At 35.0% G+C, this 16,784-nt stretch overlaps 1 protein-coding gene across 1 annotated transcript; it reads left to right on the top strand.

Annotated features, from left to right (window-relative positions):
• Positions 1–55: 55 nt before the first annotated feature.
• LOC131778968 (SEC14-like protein 1) lies at positions 56–16,770 on the top strand. Its single transcript, XM_059095463.2, has 18 exons — positions 56–263; positions 574–723; positions 1,058–1,189; positions 2,484–2,612; positions 3,379–3,589; positions 7,350–7,426; positions 7,696–7,731; positions 7,832–7,891; positions 7,994–8,123; positions 8,955–9,043; positions 9,569–9,639; positions 10,044–10,102; positions 10,474–10,652; positions 11,231–11,299; positions 11,654–11,782; positions 12,397–12,630; positions 13,037–13,179; positions 13,995–16,770. The coding sequence occupies exons 1-18, from the start codon at positions 201–203 to the stop codon at positions 14,104–14,106; spliced, it is 2,073 nt and encodes a 690-aa protein (XP_058951446.1). The 5' UTR covers positions 56–200; the 3' UTR covers positions 14,107–16,770.
• The last annotated feature ends 14 nt before the right edge of the window (positions 16,771–16,784 follow it).

The raw sequence follows: 16,784 nt of genomic DNA on the forward strand, positions 1-16,784 counted from the left end.
CTGAAATGCGTGGTAACTAAGTAGTGACGTCACTTGTTACTCCCACCACCCCACAGAATTATTTCCTTGTCGATCTTCATCTTCCTGTATAGACGCAAGCAAACATGTCGGTGGTGTGTTAACACCGGCGTGCCTTGTAAAATCAGTTTTTGGTTTGAAAGCTCGTTGTTTAGTTTTTGCTTCATCCACTAGCAGTTAAAATGGTGCAAGAATACCAGTCGCCTGTAAGGGTTTATAAGTACCCTTTTGAGATAGTCATGGCGGTGAGTAGTTTAGCGTTTTCATTCATTTGGTGAAGTTTTCGATGAATCATTTTCTCTTTTTATTTACGCAATCCGATCACACTGATTCTACTTAATAGCTCTTTTATCGATACGAAGCTAATGAAACTAGTAATCTCACGTTCACTTGGTGATTGCCTTCAAGTAGAATTAATTGTGTAATAGTTGAGTCAGCGACCGGCGGCGTCTGGTTGTAAATACGATGCCTCTAATTGCCCAACTGATAAATCTTCACCGTTACAGAATCAATTTCGCGGTTGTAATCTATGAACTCTCACTCATTTTTTTACAGGCTTACGAAAAGCGTTTTCCTACTTGCAAAATGATTCCAGTGTTTCTTGGCAGCGATATTTTGTCAGAGTATAAGAGCGAAGACGGCGCGGTACACAACATCGAAAGGAGATGCAAACTCGATGTAGATGCTCCGTATCTATTGAAGAAAGTAAGTGTATTGACCCGAATTGTAGCTAAACAAGAAAGATCTTTAACTTAAAGGAAATACACCAGTGGGTTGTGTGAACGCAGTTCTCTCACGAATGTAAATTTGGGTAGTAACTTGCTTGATTTCCTCGTGCATAGAAATTTGTTGTACTGTTGATCAGTTGTTATCATGACGTGACTGTCGAAAACATCAAAACATGGTACTCGATACTGAATTATCTAGGACTGTGATACGGCTGATCTACATCTTCGTGATATCGGAAGGAAGGGTGGTTCAGCAAATTTTGTAATTTTGGTGCAGGTTTAAATTTTTCCAAAATTTCATTTTGCTGCAGATTATTGGCGTGGAGTATGTGTATTTCAATCAAACGAACTGTCTCGATCGGCGCGAGAGGACTTTGACAATCACTGCTTTCAACGAGAGCTTCTCGTCCCGTGTTTCTGTCACAGAACACTGCTTCTATTCGGTAAGTTTATTTACTCCATCGTCACCTGCCCGAAGGGGAAGAGGGCAAATCGAGAAGTTTCTGTCCACATATTTTAAATTAAAGTCTCATTTTTTTCTCCAAGTTTGATATTGTCTCAGCAACTAACACTATATTCACGTAACTTGCAATTTACGTTTGTGATAGTCTACTTTGAGATTTTGCCAATGACCTCAAAGTAAACACCGCAAGATGAGTATGAAATAAACAGTGCCAAAGTCTTTTGGTAGAGCACGAACATTTTATAGATTTAAGGATAAACACTTGTCTCCTGTCCCACGGGAACATTTGCATTACAATCAGGCAAAACCACAAATGACTATTCCAAAGTTTTCACGGGCCGATATGATGTTATTATACCTGCTTATTTTGGATTGGAAGTAATAAATAATTTATTGAATTATGATTATTAGCTTTCTACCCAAATATTATTAATTACACTAGGAGCCTTGTGCATACCCAGAAGAAAGTGATGTAATGTGTAGCAGGCTTGTAAGAAGATTTGTTTGGGTCATGTTTTGGCATAATTTAAATTTAAAAAAGTGTAAATTATAAATTTAAATTTTTAGGAATAATCTGGGAACGGTGTTTTTCATTTGTACTGGCTGATGTTTTATATTTTGAAGACTATTATTATTGAATTGTTATACTTAGGCATGGAAAGAACTAGACATAGCATTTTCCAATTGGCAAAATTTCGTATGAGTATGAAATCTGCAAGGTTACATTCTCGGCAGGGATTTTCTGTAATGCGTAATACTGTGTGTTGTTTTTGAGGTGTTTGTCTCATTTTATGCGGGCTAAAAACACAGAATGATAGAGCTGAATAATATATATATATATATATATATTTTTTTTTTTTTTTGAATGAAAGCTTTTTTATGCTTAACTTTTAATATGCAAGATGCTTTTGCTTAAAGTAGAACTTTGCCAAGTCATCCCCTATTTACATTGAAGATATAGAAAATTGACTCTAAATGATGCACAAGAAAAATCTGTTTAATTATTTTGTACAGAGAGGAACAGTCGTACTCAGTGCTACATTTATGAGATAATAATAGTAGGTCTGGAATGAGTGAGTATCTTTGTTCACCCCTCTAGCTGCACATCTGCTTATAAATAAATTGTGAGAATTTGGTGTCAGATCAAGATCACAACTTTTACTGATAAGTTTGAAAATGAGCTCAGAATTCTTGATCTAGCATCACTTGTGCTATCTGTTATGTCTTTGCATTTATGTATCCTTTGTTAATTCATACCATTGTTGGCTTTCTAGGTTCATCCCGACAATCCTGACTGGACTTGTTTTGAGCAGGATGCCACTTTGGACATCAAGTCATTCTTTGGTTTTGAGGCAGCCATTGAGAAGTTGGCCATCAAGTTGTATCTTCAGAACATCAAGAAGGTGATCTTAGGGTTCTTCATAGTAATCCTCTATCTGTTTATTTCTTGGTGATTTTGTTTTATTTATGATTAATTATGTTTTGAATGTTGACCCCCTGTCAGAGTGAACAGTGAAGGGTTAATACTTGTAACACCAGCTTCAGAAACTCTATACAGAGGCCAATATCATGATAAATTCAAATTATCTTGTAATTCCCCCTTTGCCCCAGCAAGGCAGTACCATAGGTTACATAGAAATTTATCTCCCCTGTATCTCTTCTAAGCAGCCACCTAACCCTCATACTCTGGTGAAGAACTGTTAGCTTTAGAAACTCTCTACAGTGGCCAATACCATGATAAGACCAAATTTTCTTCAATTCCCCCCTTTTCTCAGCAAGGCAGTACCTCAGTTTATTTAGAAAATTATTGTTATTTGAGTTTACAGGAGGTTGAGTTAATGAACATCACATTTTGGGAACTTGTGCTGACTAAGCACTTACCATTCATCGGCTTACTGATTCCTTATTTTATGTTACGTAGTACTTTAGGGGTAGTTTATGTTGTGAAATTTAACAGTAGCTGCAGTCAACAAGCTGAATTACCATCTGTCTCTTGTTAGTTCACTTAAATCACCACCTTCACAAGCTGCAAGGGTTTTACCAAGTGTTTAACACTAATATTGCGAAACTCGTAAGTCCCAGTATCCACAGATCCTTTTACCAGAAAAAAAATTATTATCAAATGTTGTGTTTTATGACACAAGAAATTCTTACGTTATCATTCATCAGGGAAAAGAAGTGATTCAGTACTACATTGATGAGTTGATTAGTGAAGGGGTGACATATCTGGCTCCCTTTGAGAATTCTCGTGGACGCCCGAGAACAAAGAGTGCAGAAGCTGTAAGTAGTGAAGACCAAACAGAGGAGGATGGTAATGCCCTTCCTATTGCAAGCTCTGCAATAGAAGCTTCTGATGTGGTACCACTTGCCTCCAGACCAGGTGAGTGTAAAATATACTGAAAAACTACTTTAAATCTGGAAAAAATAAGAAAGAGTTGGAAACATGGAAAACTGTGGTTATGTGCCCAGTCCCCCCACTCTGTTATAGCTCTCCATTTTGCAGTGCTCAGTCATTCAGATCACCTAATTAGAAGGTTGCCAATGAATTTATCCTCATGATAGCACACAACTTCTGACTACTGAGAGAGTAAAGAGGGATAGTTTTCTAAAGAACTGTTAGTGGTGCCTTGTCTGTGGAAGGTATTACAAGATTATTTGCTTTTATCAACTGAGGTGGTGACATGAATTGACCACTGTAAGGAGTTTTTAAAGCTGATGTTTTGAGGGTTGGCTCTTTATCAGGGTGAGAGAGTATGTGGTTAGTTAACTATAGCTGCTGTAGCTTTTCTTTCAATAATAGAATGAAAACTATGCATTAATGTAGATTCATGAACATCCACTGGATTAAAAATAAAATCATACCTAAAATTACAATTACTATGAAATAGCTTTCAATAAAATCAAGATAAGATCATAACTCAAGCTGAAAAATGCCCCAAATTTGGGTCAACCAACTAAACACATACAATGATAAAAGGATAGTAATAACTTCTTTGCAACATCAGTGTTACCTGGGGATATATTTTGGCCGTCATTGGTCTTTCAAGGCAAATTGAGTTATTTAGGGTAATGTAACATATAAGTTTAAAAAACAACTCAAAGATATGAGTGGAAAAAAGTTATTCTAATCAATGCAGTATGTTAGACTGTTCATTTATCCCTAAAAAATATTAACAGGATTGATATAAATTTGACTCTTAAATCATTTACTGGATACCATTTTAACAACTGCAAGGATATTGTGAGGTATTGTAATGGAAATGTTGTCAGGTTCAGTTGTACATTGTTCATCTTGGTAATTTGAGTCAATTAATTGTCATGAGTGGTGTCAAAGGGCAAGTAGCTTGAGCAAGATTGTTTTTACTTAGATACTGGTACATTTGGCTTGTTGACAAGATTGAGTTACAAGCTATGATAATCTTAAATTCTTGTTAAGAAATCCCCCTGCTGTTTTTCCAATTTTTTTGGTTCAAATTTTTGTTACATATTTTCTGTTTAAAATTTTTGTTTCATATTTTCTGATTATATCATAGTGACTAGTGCTTGGTTTTCAGAAAGTTTTCTTTTCTTTTACAAGGCAGCTTTACTGTAGGAGAAGGCATTTGTATTTGCCAAATCTTTTAATTTGTAATCAAGAATCAGAGGGAGAACAATGCAGGTGGTTGATTTCAATGGGTGCAGGAAGTGAGTTAATGCTATGTGACTTTCCTGTGCTACTCTTAGCCTAGTTTATGCCTGCATGGAAAGTGGTTTCCTGAACAAACATACCTTTTGACCTTGTTTAACACGTAATGATGGCATGCTTGGTAACAGGAAAAGACTTGTGCTTTGCTGCAACAAATTTGAGATACTCCTTACCCATACATTCACCTATGGTTTGATGATAACGACAGTAACCATGAAAGAATAAAGGTACTAGATATGTTTTAATTTACTAAATGTATATTTTGTGAAAAGCTGTCCACCAACTGTAAATCATATGTGATTCTGTGAATCTCATATTAATTTAATACTGAAATACATGTAACCTTAAATTTATACCATAAATGAATACCTTGTTTGTGGTGATGAAGTAAGAAATATCATAAAGCTTGTTATACATTGTTCATTTACTACATTTACATTTATTTCAATAATTTCTGGAGTGATCAACAATTTTTAGTTTTATTTTGTTGTTGACAGAAGCACAGTTCAAAGTAGTTCCCCTTCCAATAAGGATTATTAATGTTTAACTTTGCCAAGAGTATCATTTAAATTTTTTCAACTATCTCATCTTTCATAAATTCGCATGAAAGCATAAGTTCAAAACTTTTAGGCTTTATTTTTGTTGTAAAATAATTTACATGTGATTAGTATAATTCATTTTTACAAGTTGATTTTCATAATTTTTGCTTAATGAAAAATACACTCTGTCTTGCAACAGACAAACTTAAACCAAAGAAAAAACAATAAATGATAAATTTACAAAAAGCCAGAATGAAATTGGAAAAGGCATGTGAAAACATGAGTAACAAAGTGGACCAGCAGTTAAAAAAATAGGTATACAGTCATGTAGCAATAGCAGAAGTTAAAGCCATGTTTATATAGGTACGCAGCCATTAAGCTCTAAATTTATAACTTATAGGGAAATTTAAAATGACAATTACAGAACAGTTTCTGTATAATATTCTTGAACATCTGGTTTTGTGGACATGCTGTCTGAGTTTAATTTGAATTTCTGACGTCAAGGATCCTAATTTAGTCAACAATAAATACAATTGAAATCCAAATGAAGTGGACACGAACAGGCCTGAATCATACAACACTTAAACAAAGGAAAGCTTTGGAACACGTTTATGGCTCATTTGCTTCAGTTGCTATATTTAATTCCTTTTCCCAAAAGAGCAGTGAACATATGCTTTACAAATGAAGTCACACCAGGCAACCCAGCAAGGTATTTTACAGGATTCTTACAATTTCATCCAGCATTAAGTACGAGGTTTTGTCAAAAATTTTCTGTCACCTTTTCCTAAACTATAATGTATTTTGTTACACAGCTATGAAATGTTCAGCTTAAGTAAAGGTGGCGTCAGCATTTTGTTTTACTGAATACAGTGAACCATTTTAGAATGTGATTTAGTTCTTCTTTGTCATGAGATAATAAATTTTATTGACTTGTTTTAAAATATATGGTAAGGTGAAAAATGTTTTCTTCATTTCAGACCATTTTTAAGGCCCTTGAAAAATTAACACAATTAATTTCTTTTGGCAATATGTTTCCAAAATGTGCTTGAATATTTATATTTGTAGAACTAAATTGCATATTAATTGACTTTGTCAAGAACTAATTATGTCTATAGAGTTACAAACTTGTATGCCTTGCATCTTGTACTGAATTAGTTCTAGATGAGAATGAAAGAAAGAAACTTTTCCACAGGAACTAGCTCTAGCATCAGCTTAAACTCAATAAAAGAGCAGCTTATGATCTGATAATAACCTGCTTTGGTAGAAGACAAATGTGTCTAATGCTCATAGATAAGCTGTCCCTGCTTAGTAAAATGAAAAGGACTTGATCATCAATCAATTAACTTTGTATGCTGTTGTCCTGCATTGTGCCTTGCACAGCACTTGGCACAAAACAGATAGAAGATTGCATTTGATGAGAATTATGGGGGTTATTTCATTGCAAGAAAATATTTTTTGGCATTTTCATTGCTAGAAATCTATTTAAAGTGAAATTTTCAACTGAATGTTCAATTTTCAATTCATTTCACAAGAAAGCTGTTTTCTATAGTGCAAGAAAAAGTAGTAGACATTACCTGCATGTTTATGGAAGGTACTCCATGGTTTTTGTCCCTTCATAAATTTTGCCAAACTCACAAAATCATCATTAAGCCATTTCAGTCTGTGTTTTCTTAGCAGTTGCATCTGTAGTGTTTTTCTAACTTACCAGATTTCCTCTTATTTGCTGCAGTTAAGTTGCATTGAATATATACTTGGCTGAAAAAACCTCAAAATACTGATCCGACATTGCACTTGTTAAGTCTTTCTGATTAAATGATAGAAGCATTCAGAAGGGTTTAAGTGGATTTGGAAGATGACTGTTAGTAAAAAAATTGTCGATAAGAATTTTCTTAAGTCAGCTTGTTTTGCATTTTCAGATTACAAGCTTGATGATGACTACATTCAGAGGTTCCTTGGAAAACTTAGTCCCAAGGAAGAGAACCAACTTATTCAGGTAACTGGCCTTGTTTCAGGCATGTAGAATAAAATGTTGTGGTCCTTGCATCATAACTTTTTGTACCACCAAAGCTTTGATTCAATCTATTTTCTACCCAGCTTATAGGTATATTGAGTATACTTGTAAGAGAAACAGCTGTTGACTAGTCAGCACTAGGATCATGTAATAGTCTTGTTGCATCTGGTTGTGCTTCCTTTTTTTTCTTTTAAAGTAAAAACAAAAAAATTCCTCTAAATTACTGTGTTCTACGTGTTATTTCTTTATAGCTGCGCAAGAAACTCAGTGCCACCCATCAAGGAAAGGTACTTGATTTTTTAAAATTAACTTCCTCAGAGCTTTTTACAGGAGAGTCAGTGTATGCAGATGTTTCAGTTATGCTAATATATTGTTTTTTGTTGACAGATGCCTAATGATGCTCATCTTTTAAGATTTCTCAGAGCACGAGACTTCAATTTAGACAAGGTACTAATGCAACATTGTGTTCTTGCAGTTTGATGCGCTTTTCTATAATAATGTTGGTTGCATGTATGGCATTGTTTTGAAACTTCCTTTTGTCACATTAAGGTGTATGAGATGCTGTGTGAGTCTCTGGCGTGGCGACGCCATCACAATATAGACAACATAAGGGAGATATGGCAGCCTCCTGAACCTCTCTTGAGCTACTACAGTGGAGGATGGCATAACAAAGATAAAGGTGAGAACCTTGTTGTGACGAAAAATTCCTTAGATGAAAGATTGATGTGGTTATTCAAAATTCTCCCCAAATTCCTTAGTTAGCAGTACTGACTTAACGCGATTGTATACCTTCATAGCAAACTTGCAGCAACAGAATTTGTATGGCCAATCAAATGATTTGTCATGTTAATCAAAATAGATAAGCATAAGCCTGTCAGTGTTTTCCTTTTCAGGTAGTAACCAATAACATTTCCTGCCTGTAGTATCTCTTATTGCTACCTAAAATCACTCGGAATTCTTGAAAATTTTACCCATAAAAGGATTGCTCTTACCTGTTGTGTGTAAAATAATAAAACAATAAGGGAGAATTCTGACTTTTGGCTGAGAAATTTTTTTGAGTGTCTTACATGCATTTCAGAGGGAAGGAGGAACTAGTTGATTACTTGTTAACAATAATAAATCCACAAGTACCATGATCATTAATTTCAATTTTTTTTTCACTTTTTGGCATTAATTTACCTGCTTCCAGCCCATTATTAGTATGCCAAAATATTTGCATGTTTATTATTACCAACAAAAGGCATAATGTTTCTGATATGTAGAAAACTCTCTATTGATTAAGCTTTGAATACCAGGTACGGCTGTATTATGAATTGAGGTACATGAACACTGTAACTTATAAATGTTACTGGTATTAATATTCTTGAACTGCAAGGTCTATTGATTCAGGACTAACAGATTCAATCAATCACTAAAGTATTATTTTACATTGACAGTACTTTGCATTTGTCTTGTGCCAATAGATTTTTCTGGAGATTTTATTATTTTTCCCTATTTCTGATTCATATAGAGGGGCGCCCATTGTACATACTCCGGCTAGGGTCCATGGACGTGAAAGGTCTCCTTAAAGCTGTTGGTGAAGATGGCTTTCTTAAACATGTAAGTTTTTCATATCATTTACTACAAAATAACTTGATATGCCATCCTTTCTACAAAGTCTTTGTGGGGACTTGTGATCACAGCCATATCTGCCCAGGGTTAATTAACACTCAAAGCAAGCAGTTATGAATAAAGGGGGTAAGTTTCTAAAAAGGAAACTGTGGTGCTGCATCAGTGGGGGAGTATTAAAAAATAATTTAGTTTTATCAGCTGAGTTGATAATGTAAATTGGTCACTGTAAAGAGTTTCAAAGGTGATGTTTCCAGCATAAGCCCTTTGACAGAGCAAATGACAAAAGGCAAATGCTCATAACATCAGCTTTGAAACTCTTTATGGTGGCCAGTTTACATTAGCAACTCAGCTGATAAAACCAAAAAATTTAATTTCATTATCATACATTTTTTAAACTTTCTTGTGTTTGGGTTTTGGAACAAAAACATGTGCAAAGCTTCAAATTCTTATGATTCAATAAATGATTGAGGAACTGACTATTAATTTTACAAATGTCTTTTAATTTTTAACAAGGTTGTCTCAATTAATGAAGAAGGACTAAGAATGACTGAAGAACTGACAAAACAAACAGGGCATCCAATCAGGTAATACAGGGCAGAATTCATCAGACTCAAGCTTATGGAATTGGTATATACTAGATTTCTGTCTGTTTGTCAGTGGCTGTTTGCATTCTCTGCTCCTTGTGGGTGTTATCTCCCTCTCCTCATGAAAAATTAATTTTTTTCTCAAATCTATGCCCCCTTGTTGTTTTTATGCAGATATTCTTCTGGTCTGAGTGTTATGGAATACTTTCTTATTTAAAATGGCTAGTTCACGTCTTGCATGTAGGGGTTTTGATTGAAATTCCATAGGGTTTGTTGTCCTCTGGGGGATCATTTCTACATATAGGTTGAGTTGGCTTAAGGAAGATTATTTAGCTGCTGTTTTGTATCACAGTGATTTCATACAAAATAGACATATTTGTTGATTAATGTTTGTTTTGTTACAGCTCATGGACGTGTGTTTGTGATTTGGAAGGCTTAAGCATGAGGCATCTTTGGAGACCTGGTGAGTTGACAGTTCTTTGATTAGTTTTAACAAATACACAGGTGATGGATTTAATGTTATAATGTCACCAGAACTACTTCCTTTATTTTTGTTGACTTCTTGCCAAAGGTAATCAGGTGAAAATACTTAAAAAGTTTTTAAGAGTAATTGTTTAGAGCTTTGGATTCTGATTAGAAGACAAATTTTAAGACTTGATGCATTTTTGTTACACATAGGTTGTAACTTAAACTACAGTGATAAATAGTTAGATATTTTTTAGGTTAGGAAGTTACAAAATTCTCCCTCTTATATGACCCTATTTAAACAACCTCTTTAGCTCAGTGTAAAACTGTTTGGCAACTTATTGATCAAAAAATTGTTTCTCTTATCAGGGATCAAAGCCTTATTGAAGGTGATTGAGGTTGTTGAATGTAACTACCCTGAGACAATGGGCAGACTGCTGATTGTACGTGCACCCAGGATATTTGGTGTTTTGTGGACATTGGTCAGTCCTTTCATTGATGAAAACACAAGGAACAAGTTCCTCATTTATGGAGGAAATGACTACCAGGTAATGATAGTAAGCAATTGATTTTCTTGTCTTTTTATGCCCTTGAGAGTAATCCTAAAAAGGACTGTTCTCGTGGTGATGACTGATGTTAATTTTTTGAAAAAACCCATTTGTTCCCACCATAAACTTTGGATGACTCTGAGGAACTCTGTTTCTTTCCCTGGAACATCAGTTTAAGTAAGCTGCGTAATTAACATGACCTAAAATTTTTAAGGGAATTAAAGGAACCTTAACACTTTGCATCCTAACATCAGTTTACAAGTTCTCCATATTGTTCTTTATACATTTCCTATGGTGCTTGCAAGGAGAACTTGTTTAACAATCAAGAGTTTCTTGAGTTTCTGATGATTTCCCTTATTCTCATGAACTTAATGTTTGATTTAGGGGTGATACTGTTGGGAGAAATTTGATGCCTATCACTCTAAGGCAGTAAAGGGTTGAGTTATTTTAAAAATCAACATACAATGAACTCTAATATATGATTTTTAAAACATAGTACTCTTCCATCTCTCTCTGTAACAGTTTTGTTAACTTCTTTTTGTCATTATCAATGTTTTCATTTATTCTTTTTATTTTAGGGTCCTGGTGGTTTGACTGACTACATTGCAGCAGAATACATCCCAGACTTTCTTGGTGGACCTTATGAGGTTAGAAATATTAGAAACAATGGAACATGGTTGTCATTTGATATTCTGCGAGCAGTCCTTGTAGAGCTGATTTACGTCAGCATTACTCAGATTAAAGATTCTTCTGTAGCTAATTTTTTGCTCGGCTAGAACAAAAGGTTTTTCTCTGGGCAGTTCTAATGTTCCTTGATATTTTCCTTTTGCTTCTATTCAGTGAGTAAACTGGTGTCCTTTCATATCTTGGTGACTTCCTTTTCTATGAAGGTTAACAAGAAAAGTGCTATCAACTCTCAATTCCTTGAGAATTACCTAACTTTTAATAAGAAGTTATTAAGGTGTAATTTTAAAAAGATGTTCCTTTATTTTCCTTTAAAGTGCCAAATTAAGGAGGGGGGACTTGTCCCAAAGACTCTATACAGATCTCTGGAGTTCAGTGAAGGAGAGGAATCTTGGAGCAGTGAAATCTACCAAACAACACATGTTAGCAAGGGCTCACCTCATGAAGTAAGGGATGGAATGTCAGAAAAAAAATTATATTAACTAAATAATGGACCTCAGCCTCCCACATATTTCTACACTCCAGCGCATTCAAGATTATTTGAGAGATGAAAGAATGGGAGATATGATGATGATGATTGTCATCTTTTATTAGCCTCTTTTGGAAGCTAGCCACTGGTGACTTGTCTTCTTAGGACTTCCCAGCCACCTTCTCATCCATTCACTTTGCATGTGTTTCTCCCCTTTTCCTCCTTTTATCTTTTGATTTGGAACATCCTTTCAAACACCAGATCATAATTGAAGATCATTTGAAATCTTCAATGATTATTGTAGCATATGTTAAACATTACACTTGCAGACAGTGGCTTTTAGATTCCAAAAAATGCAATCAACTCCCATAACTGAGTAACAGTAATTTAAATATTGCTTTTAACATCAAGATGGAAACTTCTCTTCAGGTTCTTCCTGAATATCATGGCAATGAGTTGTCAGGACACTTTCATAGCGAAAGAGAGAGATGCTTGATAACAAGCTATGTTATTATGTGGTTAAGACTGCAGAACCTGTAAATACCAAAATTACTGCTAGTAAACTTAACATCTTCACCTGCTGCCCAACAGGTCCTGGTAACAATCAAAGAATCTCAGTCAGTGATCACGTGGGATTTTGATGTCATGAAAGGAGATGTCCAGTTTACAGTGTTTCGTCACAAGCGGCCTCGGGAGGCAGTCAGTACCACAAGCTTATCAAGTTTTGGAAGTGATGCATCCCTTAACCAGTCTGGAGTGATTGCTGGTGTAGATGCAGTGGTAGTTGAAAAGCCAAGGCATTGTTATGATGGTGAATCTATACAGGTATGTATCTTGCAAGGCTCAAGGGTTAACCTTCTTCAAAATTGTAAAGGGGTAAGTTTCTAAAAGACCAGTGGTGCTGTGACGGGGGGGGTGGGGGGGGGAGGGTATTACAAGATGACTGAGTTGATAATGTTATTGTAAACAGGCCATTGTAGGAGTCCCTGATATGGACTTTTCAAGTGTTAGCCCTTTGTCATTTGCCCTGATAAACTTGAAAACTCTCAGGGAAACCTGAACAAAAACTTTAGTGAACCCTGCAATAGCTTACATCTTAACTCTGGGGGAGAAGCACTACCCATTGTTGCTTAGTTCAACTTCAGTTTTTGATGAGTTCCCAATGGATAAGCACTCTAGCTTGTAAGATGGTTTTGTTGTCTACTAACATCATTGTGTTTCTTTCTATAAGGGAACCCATGTTTGTTCCATTCCTGGAGTGTATGTTCTTCAGTGGAAGTACAAATCCGGAGCACCAACAGGCCAGGCTCATGGGCGTCATACCAGAGCTAAAGTCATGTACTATCATGAAGTACTTCCCTCTCGAGATTTTAGGTAGTGTGCTCTGAGGACTGAATTTTTCACTGTGATTAAAAAAATAAAAAAAAACCCGCAACTGTCCAGTACAGTTCCTATAGACATGCATTCTTGTAAAACTCTGGAAAAAAGATCAAGTCTTGTGCAAGCAGTCAGGATGCTGAAGTCTATGGCCATTAATATTTTATTTGCAACCATTCTGCTTAGGCCTTGAGAATTGATTCTCAAAAATTTCGTTGATTACACTGCAAGCGCAGAAAGTCTTTGTTTCAACACAAAAATGTGTACAAACATAGTAAAGAAACTCCTCTTTAAACTCCTCTTCACTTCTGCCTGGGTAGTGTTCATGATGGCAAGGATTGCTTCCATATTCATTTCTTAAACAGCAGTTCATTTAAAATGATATTCATACATTCACATTCATTTAAACTCCTTTTGGTTAAATTATCAATTCAGTATACATTGGTATATAAATTGTATGAAGTGCACAATAGGTGAACTTGTCTTCGTATTATCCTTCCAAAGAGAAGTGGCTGAAACTTCAATGACAGCAATATCTAATGAAGTAAAATCCCGTTAATAATTATTCATGATAGAAAATTTGTTGAAACTATTTTCTAGTAGAGAGGGGATAGAAAAATACATTTGTTTACTAACTGAAAACAACCTCGCTTTTAATTGAAAAATGATATCTTATTGTCTGTATCATATCACCCTCTAACTTTATAACTAATATATTTAACATGATTTGTGTGACTATGGTGACAGCGTTTTATTGTAACATTCTGTGTCTTCTTTAAACTTATTTGCTGTTTCATAATTTTCATTCTCAGGGGATCATTATCAAGTCTGGAGTCTTGCCACAGTGGTTTCTCTCAGCTTAGCATTTCAACTTCAACAAGTCACTCTTCAGGTGTAAGCACTGCTTCACACCCATCCAGATAGCAACTACAGTCAGGAGGGGCTCAGACACCAAGCACAACCAAATCACACGTAACCAAAAAAAGTAGCAAAGAATGATATTATTACAATGCTTCTTACTGCTCTTCAACATACACATGGGAAAAAATTGCAAACTGCAGAAATTTAATTTGGTACACAATTCTAGAAGTCAGTCAATGGTAGGCACATGAAGGAGAACCTTTACAACAAGGCAATTCCTTTTTTTTTTCTCTGATAGGTAATGTGAATTTATTTTAGATCTTTTTAGTTCACATCATTTGAAAACTGACAGGCCTCTCTTTCTTAACCCTTTAACTCCCAGATTGTTAATTCTCCCCTTCAGCTTCTGCACATTCCCTTGTAAATATTTGAGAGAATTTGGTGTTAGATCAAGATAACAACTTATGCCTGTTAAATATGAGTATTCTCATCACCTGTTTGCTGGATAATGTAGGGATATAATAGGGAGAAGTTACATACTTATCGCCTCTGGGATTTAAAGGGTTAAGTGCTACCAGTATTGTCATTCCCCAACATAGTTTAAGTCGCAGAGCTAGAAATTTTGGATTTAGTGAAAGGGATGACATACTTGTTTCACAAACAATCTTAAAAAATAATTGTTTTTAAATCTCAACAAAGTTTCATCTCTGTGGGACATAGGAATTTTTGTGGAGGATGCAAAGATTCCATTACAGGTGACTTAGATTGTTTAGTGATCTGTGGTGTGTCTTTGTTTAGCTAAACAAAATAGTTCATTCCTGTCAATTTTCTACTTTTTAAGTTCTATGTCATGCTTCAATTATTCTGGTAATAGTGAAAGCAGATGCCATTTTTGTCTGCTGGCAGACATCATTATCGGTCATTTGTCAATATTACCAGCTGTAAAATATTACCACTAAAAATTAATGTCAGAAGTTGTGGAATACCAGAGAATCTGAATTGCAACATGCATGTAGCACAGAAATTTCTGCCATCTCACTTTTGCACTGGTTAAGGCTATGCAGACACAATCTCAATTTGCCCAACATGTATATAATTCTTTTTTTTATTATTGTCAATGTGTTATACGTTGCAACACCTAAAGAACTGAACATTTCAGTTTCCTCTGCTGCCTGATTTTTACTGGCTAGCCTATTTTGAAAAGGTTATGTTCTTACTATTCCCATGAAACAAGTTAAATTTCCATTTGCACTATTTATTAAAAGTAAATAACCATTATGACAATTGAAATTTTGTAATATAATAATTAAGAATTGTAAATTATATCATAGGCACAAACCACAAACTAGAGGTGAGCCCCTCAAATTATTATTGGTTGATAAGAAAAAAATAATTACATGGCTAGTAATGAAATCCGAAGGAAAGAAAGCAGTTTCCAGTACTGTGTTTCATCCAGGTTTAATGCATAAATTAAGTGTTAAAATTACAGATCAGAATGACGTGAATGAGGAGTTAGTGAATTTTAGGTCCACACCTAAACCTCATACTATGGCTGACATCATATCATGAGGTGGAAATGTTCAACTGTTCCAGGTTTCTTAACCTGGTCTTCCTCACATTCCCAGCTTGCTGGGTCATAATGAAATAAGCATTTTTTTTAACATGGAATAGTGTTATTGAATGATATAAGTGTAAGGGAAGGGTAGGGGAGGGGGGGGGGTGTAGAAATTTACACTTACAGGTATAGTGTTTTCATCAAATTCTCAACATGTTAACTCCCAAGATCTGATGAGTTGTTCTCCCCTCCAGCTATAACCTTCTAACCTGGGAGTGATTTGCTTCAAATTTCTCCTCACAGTATCACCCTTGAATCAATTATAATGGTCATGAGAATAATGGAAGTGATCACCAATTTAAGAAGCTTCTGATTGTCAAGAGAATTCTCTTTGTCAGAACCATGGAAAATGTAAAGAGAACAGTATGGAGAATATGAATACTGATGTTAGAGTGTGAAGGGTTAAAACTAGGTAAGATAATGTTGTGTTACCTTAACTAGGCACCTCAATCAGATGGGATAACATAAAATGCACCACTATTCTTAGGACAGATTTATCATTTTTTGGGTGTGAAAGGATTATAATGAAATTGTTTGTGGCTGCAATATTTTCTAGATGCCTTAAATTTGATGCCTAGTGGGGTAATTAAGCTGGGACATACTCCATGAACTAATTGAGGCATAACTTAATGCTCCATTGACAGTTTCATTTCATACCAAACAGGTCTTGGTAATCATTTTTGTGGTAAATTATTTTACTGAGATCACATCAGCCAAAGATCAGCAGTTACAATCAGATACTTCCAGGTAAAGAACAGTTTTCAATACCTTTACAAGGTTAATAACATTATTAAGATTTTAGAAGTTGCTGACATCATGAAAAAATTGTCATCTATGTGATGCAGTTTGTCCATTGTGCATCAACTCAAGTTTATCAAGCAGATTTTCAAAAATGTATCATAAGAAAAATTTTGTACAATTTCATCAGTGATCTGATGCTTGTTACAATTTTCCAGATAATTGCTGGGTTTCAATTTATCATAGGGCTAGGTTTTTTTTATAATTCTACAAAGTAATGCATGAAGTTGAAACTCAACTGCAAGTCTTCATTGCATGCAATATTTTATTTATCATAAATATGATTACTAAGTAATGGTATCTTTTTACATACATTCTTAACAATTGA

The sequence above is a fragment of the Pocillopora verrucosa genome, chromosome 8, assembly GCF_036669915.1.
Source record: "Pocillopora verrucosa isolate sample1 chromosome 8, ASM3666991v2, whole genome shotgun sequence".
Lineage (NCBI taxonomy): Eukaryota > Metazoa > Cnidaria > Anthozoa > Scleractinia > Pocilloporidae > Pocillopora > Pocillopora verrucosa.